At 28.6% G+C, this 15,394-nt stretch overlaps 2 protein-coding genes across 3 annotated transcripts; both read left to right on the top strand.

The window, feature by feature from the left end:
• Nucleotides 1-293: 293 nt before the first annotated feature.
• LOC113384865 (cytochrome P450 CYP12A2-like) lies at nucleotides 294-9,146 on the top strand. Its single transcript, XM_026622636.1, has 17 exons — nucleotides 294-410; nucleotides 642-735; nucleotides 1,687-1,820; nucleotides 1,880-1,992; nucleotides 2,063-2,179; nucleotides 3,970-4,126; nucleotides 4,228-4,473; nucleotides 4,532-4,852; nucleotides 5,255-5,386; nucleotides 5,549-5,642; nucleotides 6,770-6,903; nucleotides 6,965-7,077; nucleotides 7,177-7,293; nucleotides 7,514-7,792; nucleotides 7,874-8,030; nucleotides 8,365-8,610; nucleotides 8,812-9,146. Exons 1-17 carry the CDS (start codon nucleotides 294-296, stop codon nucleotides 9,136-9,138), a joined length of 2,898 nt encoding a protein of 965 aa, XP_026478421.1. The 3' UTR covers nucleotides 9,139-9,146.
• Nucleotides 9,147-10,690: 1,544 nt separating this feature from the next.
• LOC113364286 (cytochrome P450 12b1, mitochondrial-like) lies at nucleotides 10,691-15,394 on the top strand. Of its 2 annotated transcripts, none has more exons than XM_026606775.1 (9): nucleotides 10,691-10,909; nucleotides 11,048-11,156; nucleotides 12,954-13,087; nucleotides 13,149-13,261; nucleotides 13,321-13,437; nucleotides 13,665-13,943; nucleotides 14,030-14,186; nucleotides 14,484-14,729; nucleotides 14,998-15,394. In XM_026606775.1, the coding sequence occupies exons 1-9, from the start codon at nucleotides 10,793-10,795 to the stop codon at nucleotides 15,322-15,324; spliced, it is 1,599 nt and encodes a 532-aa protein (XP_026462560.1). In that variant the 5' UTR covers nucleotides 10,691-10,792; the 3' UTR covers nucleotides 15,325-15,394. The 2 variants fall into 2 exon arrangements, with proteins under 2 accessions (XP_026462560.1, XP_026462561.1); XM_026606776.1 differs by having other exon boundaries at nucleotides 11,063-11,156.

Consider the following 15,394-nt stretch of genomic DNA (forward strand, 5'->3'; position numbering starts at 1 on the left):
AAATCTGATTTTGTCACGAAAAATAATCCATAAACTTTTCCTTCGGGGAGTTAATGAGTGTCAATTTTGATTTCCCAACACTTTCTTACTCATATTGATTATTAAAATAATATATTCGACGAATAAATTGCGCAACAGTTTAATTTAAATAACCAGCGCTGGTCGTATGAATGTGATATTCAAACACATGCATCAGTTATATTGTTGATATGACAGTTGACACTGTGATAAGAAATACTATTAAAAGTGATTAATAATTAATGTAAAACATACATATTAGTGAAAAAATCAAAATGTTCTTAAGTTCAAAATCTCTATTGCAATCGAATAACAATGTGCTGAAAAATATTATAAAGAAAGCATCTGTGCAAAAAAATATTGTGCATAAGTACTCGACTAATCTTGCTGAGGTAAATCATTTGAGAATGAATCAGATAATTTTTTTACAGATAAACAAAATATAATGTTAATGTTTGATTTTTATACGATAATGTACTCATAATCAAATCAATTAACATAATTTTGGAATAGTTTATCTTACACGAGTTAGAAGATTTGAATTTGAAAAATAATATGATACAATTTAATCAATTTTTCATTTACATTAAAAACGCAATGATAATGATTGTAATATTAATTAGGCTGTATCTATCGAAGATGTATTACCATACAACAAGATACCAGGACCTTCAACATTACCAATTATTGGTGCAGCTCATCATTTTGCACCAGGAGGTAAATTAGCATGATAATAGGTTGAATATCCTCCAGAAATATAAATTTTTAATTCAAATAATTTAAGCATTATACTCTGCATGCGTCCAAACACATAAAATAAATTATTTTCACCTTGCACAAGAGTAAAATATTTAATGATACAATTTAAATGAATCAAATAACATTACGTAATAGATCAGTGTTTGACACTATCAGATATATATATATATATATATATATATATATATTTATTTATTTATACATATATACATATAATATATACATATATATCTTTGTTACATAATTATAAATTTCATCACATATTTATTTGAACATTTATAGGCCAATTCTCCCATAAATTAGATCAATGTTATGGCAAGGCTATGTTATGCTGTGGTTTTCATATAAAATGGTACTAAAAGCTTTCAAAATGCTATGTGGTCGCTGTGCGTCAAGCGTGACAAACGTCAAACAAATAATCTTGTTTTAATTGCATCTTTCTGATGTGTCCTAATAACATATGAGTGAAGATATATTTTATGTTTAAATGAGCAAATACATAACATTATGTCAGTTTTTAGTACCATTTTATATGAAAAAAAAGCCATAACATTGGTATATTTTAGGGAAAAATTGGCCCATTAGAGTCTATTCTATTTTTTCTTAATTTTATTACAGTCTTACTCTATCTTAGTAAAGTAAATTTAAATAATAATTTTGTAGCTAGAGATCAAAATTCTAATATTATCTTTCTATGTATTTATTTGAGTTCTTTATATATTGCTTCTATGATTCATTTAGTTTATAATTGTTATATTTTTTCTCATAACTGTAGTTTCACTCATGATGTTATAAAATCATATTTCAAAATACAGTAAAAAATAATGATGCTGTAATTTTTTTAATAAATATATATTTTCTTTTGTACTTGATGTTATGTCTTCTAATGGTTTTTATATATTTGTATAGGAAAGTATAGTGGCTTGGATTTAACATCATTAATAAACAGGCTTTATGATGAATATGGAGACATTGTGTGCCTCCGGGGATTGCCAAGCAAACCTGATACGGTTTTCATTTATAATTTTGAAGATATGGAAAAGGTATACCAAAATTCTACATAAATGTACATAACAGACATAACAAATATTTAAAATTTCAGGTCTATCGAAATGAAGGACCTTGGCCTGAAAGACCTGCTCTAGAAACACGAGAGTACTATTTGAGAGAAAAAAGACCTGAAGTATTCAAATCTGTTTATGGACTGATTCATTCGTTAGTACTTCAAAATACTTGATTTTAGATTGTTTTTATCAATTGATTAAAATTATTTTTTTATGTGCAGTCAAGGTGAGGAATGGCAAAAGATTCGATCTGTTGTAAATCAGCCAATGATGCAACATAAAGTTACCAGACAATATGTCGGATGGATTGAAGAAATTGCAAACGATTTTTTAGCTCGGTAAAAATGATACACATACTAGTTTTATTCTATTACATCAATAAACTGAAACCATTGATTTACCATACCAAATTTATAATTAAACAAACTGTTGTCAGATATAATCTAAAACCCCACGTACTTGTTTTCGTGATTAAATAACTCTTATTAAAATGATACAAAATGAGCCAAAAATATAAACTACATTATTAAATTTAATAACAACTATTTCATTAGTGTTAGAGATTACAAATTTAATATTATACTAGACAAAACGAAAGACTGATTTTTTTTTATATAATATAAATGGAAACAATCCAATGATACATGTTCCTTAAAGAAGATTCGAAGAATTTCAATATTTACAATTCAAACTAACAAATCTGAAACTATACTTAAATTATATATTTCTAACTCACCGTAGGGTAAGTTATAGTAATCGCAAAAGATTGAAAATGAAAGTTTTTATATATATTTACGATTCAAAGGTTTCTGAATGTTTTGGCTTACCTTATAAAAAATGGATGTATGTGTGTATATGTCTGTGTGCGTATATGTATGTATGTGCGGATACAATTTTTCTTGGAAAAAAAATTTTTTTTTCAGAAAAATTAATTTTTTTCAAAAAAAGTAATTTTTTTCAAAAATTTCAAAATTGTCAAAAATGAGATTTTAAAAAAATTTATATATTATAAATTATAAAAAATAAATGTATGTGTGTATATGTCTGTGTGCGTACATGTATGTATGTGCTGATACAATTTTTCGTCAAAAAATTATGTTTTTTTTTTCAAAAATAGTAATTTTTTTCAAAAATTTCAAAATTGTCAAAAATCAGATATGAAAAAATTTTTAATCATTTTTAAAAACTTAATTTTTTGTAAGAAAATTAAGCAATTTTCCTTAAAACACGATGCCACTTTCAACTGGTTTATTTAATTTTTTTTATTTATTGTCACCAAAAAGTAATGGAATTTGACAAATTCTTATAAGCGCTAATATAGTAGAAATGGCCCATTATATATATAGTAGAAAAAAACTGAAAATAGTAATTCATTAAACTAAGTTTTTATAGTAGATATCTGAATTATATTTTTAGTATGAAAACTCTCCTTGATCCAGAGGGAAATGTGCCCAAAGATTTTCAAATGGAAATCAATAAGTGGTCCTTAGAATCGATCGCTCGTATCGCAATTGATACCCGACTTGGCTGTTTGAATCCAGATTACCATCATGATTCGGATGGGATAAAGTTGATCAACTCTATACAAAAATTCTTTCAATTAGGATATCAATTTGAAATCCTTCCTTCGTTCTGGAAGCATATAAAAACTCTCAAATTTAAAGAATTAATGCGGGCTTACGATGACGTGACAAAGTAGGTTTATGGACCGATTCTGCGCATAACAGAGAAATGTTACCGCATGGCATGTTACGCTCCGACTCCCCATACATTATGCGAATGAATCATACTGAATGCTGTCAAAATATCATGTATTTGCTGTACATTCCGGCGTTTTAAGCATAAACTGCAACGTCACTCGTATGTTACCTAAGAGGAAACAGAAACACACACTTATCTAACATCGTTTTTTTGACATTTGTGCGGCTTTTAGGTTATGTTTTGTATGAGAAAACCTGAGAAATTCGCCTGACTGAACACCAACCGCATAACTTTTGTCTATATTACTATGGAAAATTCTTCATAACATGACCTTATCATAACATTGCGGCAGAATCGGTCCCTTATATTCAATATTTAACTAGTTTAGATGAAAGTGTTATTTTGAAATAACTCATTTATTTTACAGTATTGCTTTGAAATATATTTCACAAGCAAGAAAACGATTAGAAGCCAATCCTACAAACGATCAAAATAATCTAAGTGTTTTAGAAAAATTACTCAAGAAAGACCCTCAAGTAGCAATAATTATGGCTCTGGACATGATTTTTGCTGGAGTAGATACTGTGAGTTAATAAACTATGATAATTACAATTTAATATAATAACAAGTTTCAAATAATTAATTACTTTTCATAATCTATAGTGTGATTTTTATGTTTTTTCAGACAGCTTCCAGTACGATTACGACTTTATATAACTTGGCAAAAAATCAAGATAAGCAAGATAATTTAAGAAAGCATTTATCACAGTTATTCCCTAAAGGTTCACCTATAACTGCCGAAGGTTTAAATAGCGCGTCTTATCTGAAAGCTTGTTTTAAAGAATCGCATAGAATGAAGCCAGTAGTTCAAGCAAATGGAAGGATAGCAAGAGAAGACATAGTTCTACAAAACTATTTCATTCCGAAAGGGGTATGACAAATTTATAGTAACTACATAACATTTTATTATTGTGTTCATTTTTTCGTAGACCGCGCTCTTTTTAACTCATGACTTCTCATCAAGAGAGAAAAATCAGTTTCCTGATTGGAATAAGTATATGCCAGAGCGTTGGCTCCGTACAGAAACCGAAGGCGTCCCTTCGGCCAAATGCGCCCACAAATTCGCTTACATGCCCTTCGGTTTTGGGCCTAGAATGTGCGTCGGAAGGAGGTTTGCAGAACTTGAGATGGAAGTACTGGTGACCAGGCTGATCACCGATTACAAGGTTCAATGGACAGGAGCCGAAATGCAATACAAAAGTACTATGATACAAAATCCGACTGGGCCAATGAATTTTAAATTTACTCCTGTATAATATAATGCCAGAAAATAATTTTGTATTTTATCTACTAATATTAATAGGTTCTATAATGCAACAAATTAGATGCTAAGTTTGTATACTAAACGCTACAAGAAAAAAGAATAAAATTTGATGCTAGATAATATAAATATAATTATCATATTAAAACTTGTTTGGTAGCATCATTGAGATTAGTAAACTCATACTTATGTAAGTATCGCGCATAAATTTCATTTAAAATTCTGCGAGTCACGATCATATCAACACAAATATAAATTGAACACATCAGTTGTGATGTTTGGGTGATATCAGATGCTGTGCTTTTACATTCATGAATAATTGTCCAGTGTAGTATTTGTATTTACTAATAAAAATAGGAATAATTTACAATCTACTTCAGAATAATAAAAGTTTACTATTTACTTCAAAATGTTTGGTTTAAGGTCTTTAGTAGTGTTAGGTAACAAAGCACCTTGTGATTTTTTAAAACAAAAACTTTTACAAAATGTTGTTGTGAGCAAGTACTCTACTAATCTAGCTGAGGTTTGTTATTTGTGAATTTATGGGAATATTTATCTTAGATAACAATAATCGTGAATTAATGGTTGCATTCACTACTCTGTAAAATTACCATACTTTAAAATAGATTATATAAATTTTTCATTAAGTTTAACATATATGTATTAATTGATATGATTAAAACAGGCTATATCTTTCGAAGATGCTCTATCTTACGACAAGATACCAGGACCTTCAACATTGCCAATTATTGGTGTTGCCCATCATTTTGCACCTGGGGGTAATTATTTATATAATAGCATACATATATTAGCATGCAAATTGTACAAATATGTTTACATTTCATTTCTACAAATTCACATAAAACAACTGGAACATCAATAAGTTTGTTCGAGAGATATTATTTAGTCGCTTCATAATATTAAATTTATATTAAAATGCATTAAGTAGTATTTTTGGAATATGTACTTGTTACGCCTTACCTTGACCAATTATAATATTTGGGAACGATTTGAATCAATTTAATGACATCATGTAGTAGGAAGTCTTTGTTAAAATATTCACCTTGAAAAGATAGAATAGGCATAGAAATAAGCATATTCGTTAATAGAAATTGTAATAGCTATAATTTTTTACCTAAAAATAACTATATTGAAAATTTAATATCCGAATCTTGTGTTGGTGTCCCCTAAGGCGTGCGCTCGTATTTTTCGCATTAAAAGTAGGATTGGCGCTGAATAATACTTAATTTCATATTTCAAGTGAATTAATTTGTCATACCCTGTTCATATGTTTATTATTTTAATTTCTGGCACATCTCAGCTGCTTTTTGGCAATAATAATGTGGACATTTCATTTTTCTTATTCATAATCATAAATTTATTATACATATTCCAACATTGTCTAGATTCATAAGTAAATTAAAATTTTTGGCAGATGATAGTTTTTATTTGTTTTTAATGCAAACAATGACATGTCATTTTTTACAATTTTTTCCATTTATTTCTACAATATTGCACATACATCTCAGTACTTAATATTCACATACATCATAGAAAATTTCCTTAACAAACTTCAGAAAGATTTATCAAAATCCGCATAATCGTTTAGAAGGAGTATACAGTGAGTGCTTGTAATTTAATATAAACTTTATATATTAGCAATAAAGCTCAAATTGATTCTACGTTTTAGTGAAAAAACGTTTGTATGAGGAAAAGAAAAGGGCTGTTTTTAGGGTTTTTTTGACAATTATTCTATTTTTTCTTGTCGTAAGAATCATCTTTGGACATCAACGAACATTTAAAAAAAAGAATTGGCCAAACTGGTCCAGGCGTTGTTGAGTTATGCGCTTTCCAACACATTTTGTGATTTATTTTTATATATAAGATATTCCAATCATGATGCCAGGTAAATACAGTGGTCTCGACTTAGCACAACTAGCAGAAAAATTGTATAAAGAATATGGAGATATTGTAGCAATAAGGGGATTGCCTGGCAAACCAGATATGGTTTTCCTATACAACTTTGATCACATGGAAAAGGTATGTACTGCAAAAATATAAAAACACAAATACAAAAATATTTTTAATTATTATTTCCTAGGTATATCGTACAGAAGGGCAATGGCCTGATAGACCAGCTTTTGAATCACGAGAGTATTACTTGAGAGATAAAAGACCAGAAGTTTTTAAATCTGTTTTGGGACTACTTCATTCGTAAGTATAATTTTACCAAAATTTTATCAAATTATTAATTAGAATATTCCGAGTATAATCCAATTAACTAATTAATATTATTGCGTATCAATTTATTAGGCAAGGTGAAGAATGGCAACAGATTCGGTCAGTAGTAAATCAGCCCATGATGCAGCATAAGATTACAAGGCAATATGTTGGATGGATTGAAGAAATTGCCAATGACTTTATTGCACGGTACTTATAATCAATTTATATATTATGTTTTATTAATTGATTTATATCTAGTAATAACATGAGTAAGAGTGCGCATATAACGCTCCCAATCTAATATACAGGCACAAATTATGAGTACAATCAACGATTTCTTCGAGCTCGTTTTTTTTTCGAAAGAGAAAATTTTTGTGTAGAAATTTTTACTTTAATGAATTTTAGTATCAAATATTCAATTTTTCAGATTAAATACTCTTCTCGATAAAGAAGGCAATGTACCCGAAGATTTTCAAATGGAAATGAATAAATGGTCATTAGAATCGATTGCTCGTATTGCAGTAGATACACGTCTTGGATGTTTTAATCCAGATGCTCCTGAGCATGCTGATGGTGAAAAATTGATAAAAGCGATACAAAGAGTTTTTGTATTAGGTTATGAACTTGAAATTTTGCCATCTTTCTGGAAATATATAGAAACGCCCAAGTTTAAGGAACTTATACGAGTCTACGATGACATAACTGAGTAAGATCTATTTTATTTGCTTAATTAGATGATAGTTATAAGAAACCAAAATACATAATTTTATTTAAATATATTTTACAGCGTTGCTTTGAAATACATATCACAGGCGAGAAAACGTTTAGAAGCAAATCCAACAAACGATGAAGAAAACTTAAGCATATTGGAAAAGTTGCTCAAGAAAGATCCCCAAATCGCAATAATTATGGCCCTAGATATGTTTTTTGCTGGCGTAGATACGGTGAGATATTTTTCTAGCACACTAAATAGATATACTAAAAAATGTATAAAACTATAAAATGATAAAAATAGGTTAATATTTGCACATTGCTCGTATTAGATCAAATAGAAAATGAAGAAATTCAAAGACCAATCAAAAGTCAATATAATTTCTCAACATATCTAACACAAATTAACTATTTATGTAACTTTGATTAAAACTTATATCTATAATATACAATATATGAAAATTATATTAGACAAGAGTCAGTTTTGAAAAGTTTTACCTACTTACATCTTTCTGTTAACGTCAATTTCAAAATAAAACAGTCATGATTACCAACATTAATTCACAGACCTCGTCAAGTACGATTACAACTCTGTATAATTTGGCCAAAAATCAGGATAAGCAAGATATTTTAAGAGAGCATTTGGGCAAAGTATTTCCTAAAGGTTCACCAATAACTGCTGAAGGTTTGAACAGCATACCATATCTTAAAGCTTGCTTTAAGGAGTCTCATAGAATTAAACCAGTAGCCCAAGCAGTTGGTAGACTAGCAGGTCAAGATATTGTTCTGGGCAAATATTCTATTCCGAAGGGGGTAAGTAGAAATAAAATTAATAAAAATAATTTATTATTATAATAACAAATTTAAATTATTTTATTTGCAATAACATTAGTGTGTTACTAAAAAATATTCTAAATTTTGAGTTAGAAAGTTAGTGATCTTCACTTCAAATCTAGATACTAGTCAGCAAGCAGTATAAGTATAATTATTTAATAATTTATTATTTTTCGGCAGAAGTCGCTATTTTTATTGCACGACTTCTCGACAAGAGTGAAAAATCAATTTCCTGATTGGAACAAGTTCTTGCCAGAGCGTTGGCTACGTACAGAAACAGAAGGCGTCCCTTCGGCCAAATGCGCCCACAAATTCGCCTACATGCCCTTCGGTTTTGGGCCAAGAATGTGCGTCGGAAGGAGGTTTGCCGAACTCGAGATGGAAGTACTGGTGACCAGGCTGATCACTGATTATAAGATTCATTGGACCGGAGAGGAAATGCAATACAAGAGCACCATGATACAAAACCCGACTGGGCCAATGAATTTTAAATTGACTCCTGTGTAATGTAATGTCCAAATAATATATTAGAAACTAGTTCTAATATTAGTATCATGTATCTAGATTATTGTACAATTAAAATTTGTGTTCTACTTTTATACAATCAACCGTTAAAAATATAAATTTTATGTATTCTATAGATTTTTGCATCTTGGTTTGAATTTGAGTCAGTTACCTAGTTTATAGTGTCGGCCACAAAATAGTTGTATCTGCATATGTAGCATAGCTATAAATATTAAAGTTATTTGTCAAATTTGTGAAAAAAATAATTGTAAATAATAAGGTTGTTTTTGAATTTGTAACAGAATCGGAACGAATATATAAATTTAAAAATAATATGAGTACATCAAACAAAACATTAGACTTCTCTCCATGACTGAATGACCGTGTAAGGTCGATGCCAAATATTTTTTTGATTTTATTAAAATCAATCAAGAAACAATATAGTGGCGGCGTTAGCTTAGTCATTAGTATATCCTATACTAGTACCACACGCCGGTGGTACTCGGTTCGAGTCCTGACAATTGTCATTTAATTTGAATTAGAATAAAATTAAAAGAGAAGAAAGCAAAATTTGCAATGGAGAAGTTAAGGTGTGGAAGAAAAATAAAGAATAAAGAATTCTGTTATGGATAATGAAGTACAAAATATATATACTATAAATAAAAATAGTATAGAATATAAAAAAGTGAAATGTTTTAGGTAGTTAAATGCTCTAAGTATACAAAAAAGTTTGTGAAAATATTGTAAAAAGATACAATATAAAAGAATAATATACCTTATAAGCTATTGTATAAAGAGAAAAAAGTGTAAGTTAAAATAGATAGTTTAGTTTTCACTTCATAAAGAAATGTTCGTTGTTTTATTTGTGGTCCTATATAACTGTGTTTGTTGTCAATCATCAAACCAAAGGGCCGATTCTGCCGTAAAATAGACCAATGTTACGTAGAGACTATGTTACGTAGCGCTTCTTATACAAAATGGTACTAAATAATGTCAAAATGCCATGTAGTTACGCCTAGAAAAAGCAAAAATGTCAAAAAAAAACTATGTTATCATAACTGCATCTTTGTGATGGGGTATAATAACATATGAGTGAAGTTGCATTTTGTTTAATGTATACATGGCATTTGAAGTCTATATTAAAATCATTAGGATTGATTAATTTCATCAAATAATTGAACTCAAAATATTAAATAGCATTTATTAGAAAATTCATTATTTAAGCATAATTTTAATTTTAAAAATGTGTTACTGGGCTCGTAAGGTTCTGATTGCTGTTAAAAATATAAATATATAAAACAAATGTGTTACTAAATCAAAATATTCAAAAAAAATTTTTTTTTAATTAAATTACCTAAATTTCATAACATTTAATGCTGAGTAATATAAACATAATTATGCTACGATTGAGAACTTGTTTGGCATCATCATTGTGATTAGTAAACTCACACTTATGTATGTATTGCGCATAAATTTTATTTAAAATATTGCTAGTCACGAATGATATCAACACAAATATAGACTTAGCACATCAGTTGCAATGTTAAGGTGATATCAGATGCTGTGCTTACAAATTGATGAATTGGCTAGTGAATAGTGTTTGTGTTTATTAATAAAAAATATATGATTTATTTACTATTTACTTCAAAATATTAAAATGTTTCCCAGTTCAAGGTCTATAGTAGTGTTAAGTAACAAGGCATCTCGGGAATTTTTGAAACAAAAACTTATACAAAATGTTATCGTGAACAAGTACTCTACAAATATAGCTGAGGTATGTTATTTGCGCAGTTATGGGAAAATTTATTATAGATAGCAATAATCATGAATGTTCGATAACAGTTATTAATCAGTGAAATTAACATATATTTAAAACGATTAAAATAAAATTAAATATATTTGTAATAATTAGCAAAAATTAACTCAGGCTGTATCCGTCAAAGATGCTTTACCATACAACAAGATACCTGGACCTTCAACATTACCAATTATTGGTGTAGCCCATCATTTTGCACCTGGAGGTAATATATATTTATACTATGAATTTCACAACCATATTTTCATTTCATTGATAATTTAATTAATAATTATTGAAGATCATTTAAACTAATGAAATCGATCTAGATAAAATTATTGGATCGTTAATAAATATCTTTAATTAGAATAATATTTGCCAATCATTTTAAAATTAAATCATATATATATATATATATATATATATATATATATATATGTATGATTCTGAATTTGATGTTGACATATGTATTAACAAAGTCTAATAATCGGGCATAACATCAATAAAAACAAACAAAAACATTGTTTTTATTGATGTTATGCCCGATTATTAGACTTTGTTAATATATATATATATATATATAGATATATATATATATATATATATATATATATAGCATTTTCATTAGGATCATATTATTCGGTAATAGTTTCAATGAACTAAATAAATGACATCATTTAGTAGGAAGTTACTCTTAGAATATTGACCTTGTCTCAATATAGAATGAATTTCGTATGTTATGCAGACAGAAAAACAAACATCCAAGAATTTACACTATAAAAGCATATTTGCATATATATATATATATATATATATATATATATATATATACTATCTGGACCGGCAAATGTTGTTTTGCTAAGTAAGGTATATTCTAAACAATTTCTAGAGAATTAAACAAATTAATACTTTTAGTGTATAGGGATGTGTTTTTTGAATGCTATATACAATTGATTACGTTTCAAATCTTTCAGATTCTTTTTGGATTTTGAATTTTGTATATAATTGTAAATAATACTACTTACCTTATAAACAAAAATTCAAATTTCTGCGAAGAGAAATAGAAAATGAATTAAGTATTTATTCTTTGACCTGCTTTTTGAAAAGTTTCAAGTAATATTTGATGAATTTAAGTAAATATAATAAAAAGTATATATGTAGAACCGGGTGAGGTACAATGGTCCAATTTGACTTTGAGCAAACATAAACTATATTGTGAAAACCAAAACAATTATATCACAACAAAGAACACATTTCAAACGAACAATTATTGACTACGTTCAGTGAAACTGCCAGCTACTTCATCATTGTAGAAATGTGCTTTTTTATGTCTTTCAAAAATTTGTTATCTAGACCTTTTTACCCTATAGGCGGAGTAACTTAGAACGGCTAGGTGGCAAACAAGATTAATGTCTTATTTTATTTTTAAAGGTATTTTACAAAATAATTACACTCTTAACTAATGCTAAATAACTACCAAGGGAAGAAAATACTTTTATTGTGGATTTTCACAGATTACCGTTTATCTCCCGTTAGCAGGGCATGAGAATCATGGTTATAGCTGGTAATATATATTTTTCCCTCTACTTTCAAATGGTTTTTGACACATTGGTGGTAGAACTTTTTAACCCCGAACCTTCATATATTACTATCTATTCTTCGATAAATTCTAGGAAATTATAACTGTGAAAATGTTATTCGACAAAATGTCTCCTTGATCGATACCAAATAGTAGAAACAACTATTTGTTTAATTTTTTTCATTAGATTAAAGATGCCTTATAATCACATTGCTATTTTTGAAAAATTTATAACATTATTTAGTTAAGACTCAATCAAAAATGACTCCGATATATAAGTTAGAACAAACAAACGTATAGAAACTTTGGAGAAAAAAATTATCATACCGAATGTTTATTAAAACTAATATATTAATATAATTATTTATCATAATTTCATAATCATAAAATCACAATTTTTATAAAAATATTCAATTAAAATTTAAATGTTATTCATTATTTCAGGTAAATACAAAGGTCTCGATTTAGCCCAACTAACAGAAAAGCTCTATGAAGAATATGGAGATATTGTTGCCATCAGAGGATTGCCTGGTAAACCCGATATGGTTTTCCTTTATAACTTCGATCATATGGAAAAAGTATATATTGCCAAAATATAAAGTCACAACTTACAAAATATTTATAATAATTATGTTTTAGGTATATCGTACTGAAGGGCCTTGGCCTGATAGACCAGCTTTTGAATCACGAGAATATTACTTGAGAGAAAAAAGACCAGAAGTTTTCAAATCTGTTTATGGTCTAATTCACTCGTAAGTTTTATACAAAATCTTATTGAATTGTTTGTTATTCATTCTTTTCTATTTATAAGACAAGGGGAAGAATGGCAAAAAATTCGGTCAGTAGTAAATCAGCCCATGATGCAGCATAAGATTACAAGGCAATATGTTGGATGGATTGAAGAAATTGCCAACGATTTTATCGCAAGGTAAATAAATTTAATATATTATGTGAGTTAGAATTAATATACACTGTGAGTGAATCAATATCTCTCTCTATATTTTACACTCATTTCTTGTGGAAATGATGGTTTGAATGAATGTTTAGTACAAGTATTAAGTTCTCCAAAAAATGAGCACATTTTTTCTTTTGATTGAACGGAGTAAATTTTTTTATATATGATACTATTTGTTTATAATGTTCCTAATTCTTTAGAATGAAAACCCGACTAGATAAAGAAGGCAATGTACCAGAGGATTTTCAAATGGAAATGAATAAATGGTCATTAGAATCGATTGCTCGTATTGCAGTAGACACACGACTTGGTTGTTTTAATCCAGATGCTCGTGAGCATGCTGATGGTGAAAAATTAATAAATGCATTACAAAAGTTCTTCGTATTAGGTTATGAAATTGAAATTTTACCATCTTTCTGGAAATATATAAAAACGCCCAAATTCAACGAGCTTATGCAAGTCTACGATGATATAACCGAGTAAGATCTTTTTTATTTGCTTAAAGAATTAGCTGATTGTGACGTGTCTCTAAACTGAATAATTTTATTCAAAATATATTTTACAGAGTAGCATTGAAATATATATCGCAGGCTATGAAACGATTAGAAACAAATCCATCAAGCGATGAAGAAAATTTGAGCGTATTGGAAAAATTGCTGAAGAAAGATCCCCAAGTAGCAATAATAATGGCCCTTGATATGTTTTTTGCTGGCGTAGATACAGTAAGTTTTACATATAATGCACTATTTTTGAGCGAATTTACATACTAGCAAATAGTTAAACAAAATAGAATTAGGATTGCTCTAGAACATCTTTATAGATTAAAATTATACCATTATCCAACATCTGTAAAAAAGATATTTTTTATTCTATTGTATAATAAGTTTTGAAAACAATATCTAGAATTTTATGTTTAATGAGAACTTTAAAGTGTAATTTTAATTTTTTTCCTATTTATAACACCATATTCTACCAAGATCCTGGTAGTCTTTCTACACCTTAACAATATAAATTTACAGACCTCGTCAAGTACTATCACGACTCTGTATAACTTGGCTAAAAATCAGGATAAGCAAGATATTTTAAGAGAGCATTTAGGCAAAGTGTTTCCTAAAGGTTCACCCATTACTGCTGAAGGTTTAAACAACATACCATATCTAAAAGCTTGCTTTAAGGAATCCCATAGAATTAAACCAGTCGCTCAAGGAGTTGGTAGACTAGCAGTTCAAGATATTGTGCTGGGAAAATATATCATCCCTAAAGGAGTAAGTAGAAATAATATTAATAAAATAAATAACTATTTGACTAATAGCAGAATATTACTGTTTTTAAACCAAATTTTAGTTATTATATTATGAATAAACTCAAATTTTAAACTTTGTTTTACGCATTGTTAGCTATTTGTTAATCAAAGTCAGATATTTCTAATAGATTACTAGAAACCAATCGGGATTTAAATATTATTTTTTATAAAGTCATAGTAAGACCGTAAACTACATATAGTTGTGTTAAAAACCTAATATTTTTTTGCAGAAAGCGCTATTTTTATTGCACGACTTCTCGTCAAGAGTGAAAAATCAGTTTCCTGATTGGAACAAGTTCTTGCCAGAGCGTTGGCTACGTACAGAAACAGAAGGCGTCCCTTCGGCCAAATGCGCCCACAAATTCGCCTACATGCCCTTCGGTTTTGGGCCAAGAATGTGCGTCGGAAGGAGGTTTGCAGAACTTGAGATGGAAGTACTGGTGTCCAGGCTGATCACCGATTACAAGGTTCATTGGACAGGAGCCGAAATGCAATACAAGAACACCATGATACAAAACCCAACTGGACCAATGAATTTCAAATTTACTCCTGTGTGAACAGTATTTTAAAGCAACATGATATCTAAATATATATTTTTATTCTTGTTGAAGTTGCATATGCTTAAGA

This window comes from Ctenocephalides felis, unplaced genomic scaffold (assembly GCF_003426905.1).
Source record: "Ctenocephalides felis isolate EL2017-DRISC unplaced genomic scaffold, ASM342690v1 CF-g0.4_SCAFFOLD_00845, whole genome shotgun sequence".
NCBI lineage: Eukaryota > Metazoa > Arthropoda > Insecta > Siphonaptera > Pulicidae > Ctenocephalides > Ctenocephalides felis.